The 7,449-nt window shown below is 40.5% G+C and overlaps 1 protein-coding gene across 2 annotated transcripts in view; it reads right to left on the reverse strand.

Annotated features, from left to right (window-relative positions):
• Positions 1-7,449, reverse strand: part of REPS2 (RALBP1 associated Eps domain containing 2) — a 221,126-nt gene that overhangs the window by 136,617 nt on the left and 77,060 nt on the right. Inside the window, exon 4 of one of the 2 annotated variants that reach the window (XM_024740315.1) lies at positions 6,630-6,753. In XM_024740315.1, the coding sequence (XP_024596083.1) occupies positions 6,630-6,753 (124 nt within the window). Of the gene's footprint in view, positions 1-6,629; positions 6,757-7,449 lie in introns of both variants that reach the window. The other variant, XM_024740314.1, reaches the window with a different exon arrangement.

The raw sequence follows: 7,449 nt of genomic DNA on the forward strand, positions 1-7,449 counted from the left end.
TTAAGAAAACAATCCCATTTACCATCACATCAAAAAGAATAAAATACCTAGGAATAAACCTACCTAAGGAGGCAAAAGACATGTACTCAGAAAACTATAAGACACTGATGAAAGAAAACGGAAGACGACACAAACAAATGGAAATACATACCATGTTCTTGCACTGGAAGAATCAATACTGTTAAAATGACTACACTACCCAAGGCAATCTACAAATTCAATGCAATCCCTATCAAATTACCAATGGATTTTTCACAGAACTAGAACAAAAAATTTTTTTAATTTGTATGGAAACAAAGACCCCGAACAGCCAAAACAATCTTGAGAAAGAAGAATGGAGCTGAAGGGCTTTCCTGGTGGCGCAGTGGTTAAGAATCTGCCTGCCAATGAAGGGGACATGGATTCGAGCCCTGGTCCAGGAAGATCCCATATGCCATGGAGCACCTATGCCTGTGCGCCACGACTACTGAGCTTGCGCTCTAGAGCCCGCGAGCCACAGCTACTGAGCCCTCGTGCCGCAACTACTGAGCCCATGCACCTAGAGCCTGTGCTCTGCAACAAGAGAAGCCACTGCAACGAGAAGCCCATGCCCCACAACGAAGAGTAGCCCCCACTCGCCGCAGCTAGAGAAAGCCCGCGTGCAGCAACAAAGACCCAATGCAGCCAAAAATAAATAAATAAATGTATTTTTAAAAAAAGAATGGAACTGGAGGAATCACACGTCCTCACTTCAGACTATACCACAAAGCTACACTCATCAAAACAGTATGGTACTGGCACAAAAACAGACACATAGATAAATGGAACACGACAGAGAGCCCAGAAATAAACCCATGCACTTATGGTCAATTAATCTACGACAAAGGAGGCAATAATATACAGTGGAGAAAAGACAGTCTCTTCAATAAGTGGCGCTGGGGAAAGTAGACAGCTACCTGTAAAAGAATGAAATTAGAACATTCTCTAACACCATACACAAAAATAAACTCAAAATGGACTAAAGACCTAAATATAAGACCAGATACTATAAAACTCCTAGAGGAAAACATAGGCAGGACACTCTTTGACATAAATCAGAGCAATATATTTTTGGATCTGTCTCCTAGAGTAATGGAAACAAAAACAAAAATTTTAAAATGGGAGCTAATTAAACTCAAAAGCTTTTGCACAGCAAACGAAACCATAAACAAAATGAAAAGACAACCTGTGGAATGGGCGAAAATATCTGCAAATAATGTGACTGACAAGGGCTTAATTTCCAAAATATACAAATAGCTCATACAGCTCAATATCAAAAAAACAAACAACTCAATAAAAAAATGGGCAGAAGACCTAAATAGACACTTTTTCCAAAGAAGACAAACAGGTGGCCAACAGGCACATGAAAAGATACTCAATATCGCCAATTATTAGAGAAATTCAAGTCACAACTACAATGAGGTATCACCACACACTGGTCAGTATGGCCATCATCAGAAAGGCTACAAATGGGGCTTCCCTGGTGGTGCAGTGGTTGAGAGTCCGCCTGCCGATGCAGGGGACGTGGGCTCGTGCCCCGGTCCGGGAAGATCCCACATGCCGCGGAGCAGCTGGGCCCGTGAGCCATGGCCACAGAGCCTGCGCGTCCGGAGCCCGTGCTCCGCAACGGGAGAGGCCACAACAGTGAGAGGCCTGCATACCGCAAAAAAACAAAAAAAGGAAGTCTACAAATAATAAATGCTGAAGGGGGGGGGGAGAAAAGAGAACCCTCCTACGCTGTTGGTGGGAATGTAAATTGGTACAGCTACTATGGAGAACAGTATGGAAGTTCCTTAAAAAATTAAAAATAGAGTTGCCATATGTTCCTGCAATCCCACTCCTGGGCATATATTTGGACAAAAGTCTAATTTGAAAAGATACATGCACCCCAATGTTCAAAGCTGCACTATTCACAACAGCCAAGACATGGAAGCAACCTAAATGTCCATCAACAGATGACTGGATAAAAAAAGATGTGGTGTGTATACTTATATACATATACACACATATACATACAATGGAATATTATTTACCCATAAAAAAGAATGAAATAATGCCATTTTCAGCAACATGGATGGACCCAGAGATTATCATATTAAGCAAAGTAAGTCAGAGAAAGAAAAATATATTACTTATATGTGGAATCTAAAAAAGTGATACAGGACTTCCCTGGGGGTACAGTGGTTAACACTCCGCGCTTCCACTGAAGGGGACACGAGTTCAATCCCTGGTTGAGGAATTAAGATGCCACATGCTGTGTGGAGAGGCCAAAAAATAAATAAATAAATAAGTGTTTACAAAACAGAAACAGACTCACAGACATAGAAAGCAAACTTATGGTTACCAAAGGGCAAAGGAGGGGAGGAATAAATTTGGAATTTGGGATTAACAGATACACACTACTGTATATAAAACAGATAAACAACAAGGACCTACTGCATAGCACAGGGAACTATATTCGATATCTTGTGATAACCTATAATGGAAAAGAATCTGAAAAAGAATACATATATGTTTTATATATATATATATATATATCTGAGTCACTTTGCTGTACACTGAAACATTGTGAATCAACTGTCCTTCAGTTAAAAAAATAAACATTTTTTTTAAAAAGGAAAGAAAGTAGTTGCCTCTGGAGACCAGAAACAGGTTGAGTGGGAAGGAGAAGTATTACTGCCATTTAAACATCATCTTTTAAAATATAGATAAAATACAGATGGCAGTATCTGCCTCTGAGGGTTGTGGTAAGTAGAAAATAGTGCACATAAAGAACTCTGAACAATGCCTGACACGTAAGTCTTACCCAATGAGCATAAGCTATAGATACATCCAGCAAAGGAGGCTAGCAGGAGCCCGGAAGAGAGGCAGAAGAGAGGCTCTGAATCACAGACTGGTCCAAAGATGCTCAGTCTGATTTAAAACATACACATACACCCCTTTAGCCAGGAATCATGGCAGGGTCTTGGACAGAGAACCACCCCAGAAAAATGTATTCCTAGAAAATTGTCCTAGCAGCTAAGCTGCTTTCTGAAAATGCATAAATCCAAGTTTAAGGATCATGATGTAGGAAGGAGCAACAGAAACTTAGAAAACAATGTTTCAAGAACAAAAGAGTGCCCACAAGGAGATGTCACTTCACATGTAATAGAAAAGCTAAGATTAAAAACACTGAAGAAAGAAACTAGAGTACCAACTGCTGGCAAGGAGCACTGAACTCTCATATATTGCCAGTGGGAGTATGCAGCCACTTGGTGAAACTCTTGGGCAGTTTCTTATACACCTACCCTAAGGTGCAGTAATTCCACTCCTAGGTGTCAGGAAAATGACAACAATGTCACAAAAAGACACACACGAATGTTCATAGCATCCTTATTCATAACAGCCAAACCCTGGAAATAACCTAAATGTCCATCAACAGAAGAATGGATCGTCACACCATGATACATTCATACAATGGAACAATACTGGGTAATAAAAAGGAACAAACTATTGAGATACAACACCATGGAGAATCTTAACCACTGTGCTGAGGGAAAGACACCCGAGAGCACAGTCATTCAATATGATTCCATTTATATGAGGTTCTAGAAAAAGCAAAACTAGCCTACGATGATAAAAATCAGAACTATGCTTGCACTGGGGGGGCACGGGCGGGGAGGGAGTGACTGGAAAGGGGCATCTCTGAGGTGACGGAAATGTTGGTTTTAATGTCAAGCAGACTACTTTTTTATTGAAGTATAGCTGATTTACAATATTAATTTCAGCATAGTGATTCAATATTTTTATAGATTATATTCCATTTAAAGTTATTATAAAATAATAGTTGTATTTCCCTGTGCTGTACAATATATCCTTGTAGCTTATGTATTTCCTACATAGTAGTTTGTACCTCTTAGTCCCCTACTCCCCCACCCTGCAACCACTAGTTTGTTCTCTATATCTGTGAGTAGGTTTCTGTTTTGTTATATTCATCTATTTTATTTTTTAGATACCACATATAAGTGATAACATACAGTACTTGTCTTTCTCTGTCTGACTTATTTCACTAAGCGTAATTCCCTTTTTAGGTCCATCCACATTGCTACAAATGGCAGAATTTCATTCTTTTCTATGGCTGAGTAATATTCTACTGTGTGTGTGTATGTACGTGTATCTTCATTCATCTGTTGATGGACACTTAGGTTGCTTCCATACCTTGGCTATTGTAAATAATGCTGCTATGAACACTGGGGTCCATGTATTTTTTCAAATTTGTGCTTTCATTTTCTTCAGATATATACTCAGGGGTGGAATTGCTGGATCATATAGTAGGGAAATATTTTATTCATGATCAAAATGGTGGATACATGAGTATATCCATTTGTTAAAACTCAAATTGAAGATTTTATTTTATTTTAAAGAGTTCTTTTTTGATATGGACCTTTTTTTTGTTTTAATTTTTGGCTGTGTTGGGTTTTTCTTGCTGTGTGTGGGCTTTCTCTAGTTGCGGCGAGCGGGGGCTACTCTTCGTTGCAGTGCGCAGGCTTCTCATTGCGGTGGCTTCTCTTGTTGCGGAGCACGGGCTCTAGGCACGTGGGTTTCAGTAGCTGTGGCCCGCAGGCTCAGTAGCTGGGGCTCGCGGGCTCTAGAGCGCAGGCTCAGTAGTTGTGGCGCACGGGCTTAGTTGCTCCGCAGCATGTGTGATCTTCCCGGACCAGGGCTCAAACCCGGGTCCCCTGGATTGGCAGGCAGATTCTTAACCACTGCGCCACCAGGGAAGTCCTGATGTGGACCATTTTTAAAGTCTTTATTGAATTTGTTACAATATTGCTTCTGTTTTATGTTTTGGGGTGGTTTTTTTTGGTTTTTTGTTTTGTTTTGTTTTGGCCCCAAGGCATATGGGATCTTAGCTCCTTGACCAGAGATCAAACCCGCACCCCTGCACTGGAGGGCGAAGTCTTAACCACTGGACCGCCAGGGAAGTCCCTCAAGTTGAAGATTTTAAATGTGTGCATTTTATCACATGTAAATTTTACCTCACTTTTTTTTTTAAAAAAGGCTAAGAAAGAATGAAAGCATGGACAACCTTGACACACGCCGCTAAAAGAGCGAAGGAGAGAAGCAGGTCATTTCCTTGCCACTGGGGGAATGAAAGCCCAATTTGAATGGAAGGAGGAGAAAATGGAGCATGAAGCAGAGAGAGCTGGTACAGACAAGTTTTTTAAGGAATATTAGAAAAAAAGAGTAGAACCTGGTGACTCGGTAGAACAAAAAACGACCCACCTGTGAATTAAAATCCAAAAACTAGGCACCATGCTAGGCATAGGACTCCAATTTCCAAACCCAGATGAAATTAAGGAAAAAAAACCCACTTCTAAAAATAGGGAAATTCGGAAGGAGAGACTATAAGGAAAATGAAGAATTCTCAACCCCGTTTTATTTCAGACACCAATGGGACACTCAGGTTCCAGGGGAGTGATTTTTCGTTCCTATCCCCCAACAACATTATCTTGCATTTGCATAGGATTCAATTTCCAATCAGATTTTATACTCATGTTCTCGCTTATCCTCACAACACCCCTATAGGATACTATTACTCCATTTAAAAAGAGGAGAGGAAAATCATGGTTCAGAGCAGTAAGTGGCTTGCCCAAGGTCACATAGCTAGTCACATAAACCCTCACCTTCTGATTCCAATCAAAAGATTTTTCCATCATGCTACACCTGCTTCTCTCGGCAAGATTATAGTCTCTTTAGTCCAGCCTAGCACACATTTTGTTTTAAATCTGTTTCCCTCTAGAAGTCACCACTATTTTCAATGCAGCAAAAACCTGCAGAAACTGGGTCACTTTCAGTTACAGCTCACCGAATTTTAAAAAAAGGCGGGGAGGCGGGGGGAGTTACGGATATCCAATTCTAGAATACCTTTAATTGGTCATATCTTAAGCTAGGAACCTGAGCCCCACAAGGACAAGATGCTACAGTGAATTTATGGAGCTTTAAGCATTGCAGCCAGGGAGTCAACTCTGCAAGTTATTCTCAGAAGCAAGTAACGTATTCTACCACTAACATGGCCAGCACAGTGCAAATGTGAGCAAGCAGGCAACCCCACAACTGGGCACTTCACACACCTGAGCACAATGCCTCCCCTGGCATTTCCCTTATTCTTAGTCCCAAACACAAGAGCTAAATATTTTCATTTATGTGCTCAGTCTTTAAAGGTTGAATCAACTCTTCTGCAGAGTTCTATTTTTTAAGTAGTTTCATAACAGCAGTTATCATATAAATATGTTTGGTGGCTTTGCAGAAAGGAATAACTATTCCAAAACAATACAAATCCTTCACGTGCTATGTTCCTGTGTAATGAAATTTGTATATGAAGGATTAAATCATCTAAATCATTATCTACAAGTCTAAAGATGAACTAGTTTGTAGGACAGAAAACAAGGCATTACTAACACAGATTTCATTTTATATTTTTTTTAACCTTGCTTGAGAGTATAAAATTAAATTCAGCCCTGTCTCCAAAGCCAGAGGTAATTAAGTCAGGAGACTGAGCAGCTGGTGGCGTTGCTGCCCGATAGATGAAGGAGCCTCTAAGACACTGCCTGGGACAGCTGGCCTCTTACCTGGATGCATCTGCTCCGTGCTTTTCCGCAGTTTGCTGTAGCCATGGCTCAAGGGCACCCTCTGGTAATGAGGCGGGGAAGAAGGAGGGGAGGCGAGGGGTGACATCGTGGGAGACTGCGTTTCCTGCTTCAAAGAACCAGAGCAGAGTTCAGAGACGATCACTCAAGGAGCCTGGCGCTCTGAGCTGCAGTTATGAAGTATAACGCAACTCTACTGCCAGTAAGCAGGCTGCTTTAATAAATGGAGGAGATGTTTTCTCAGAAACGCAGCTTGGTTAAAAAGCAGTGTCTGAGGATTCAAAAGTCTCCCAGAGAACAGTCTCGCCGGAGCTCAGTTACCTAAATTACTAAAACAAGCCTGAAACACTTCCAGTTACTCCAATAATATTTTCCTTGGGGAAACGAAAGACACTGATCACATGAAATAACATTCATACTCCCCAATTTTGATCTCTTCGTGAACAGATTCAATTTTCATTCATTAATAAAGGCTCCTATTTCCTGGATTTACACTTACCAAGTCTTCCAACAATGTGGATTTTTTTTTTTAATATTTTAAATGGTTAATGCTAAATATTCTGGGACCTGGCTAGCCAAAGTAAAATGCCAGCTTTTTTTTTATACTGAGAAATTGCAAAACAATTCATTATGGGTAAACCACTCCAACTAGCCTATTCCTAAACACTAGGATGGAGCCTTAATAAACTACAATTCAAATCTCAACTCGAATGTGAACTTTATGTAGGACCCCAGGCAAGACAAGCAACCTTCTAACTCAACTACTGGGTTTCCTCTTTTTTTTTTTTTTTTTTTTTTTTTA

The sequence above is a fragment of the Neophocaena asiaeorientalis genome, unplaced genomic scaffold, assembly GCF_003031525.2.
Source record: "Neophocaena asiaeorientalis asiaeorientalis breed wild unplaced genomic scaffold, Neophocaena_asiaeorientalis_V1.1 scaffold657, whole genome shotgun sequence".
Taxonomy (NCBI): domain Eukaryota; kingdom Metazoa; phylum Chordata; class Mammalia; order Artiodactyla; family Phocoenidae; genus Neophocaena; species Neophocaena asiaeorientalis.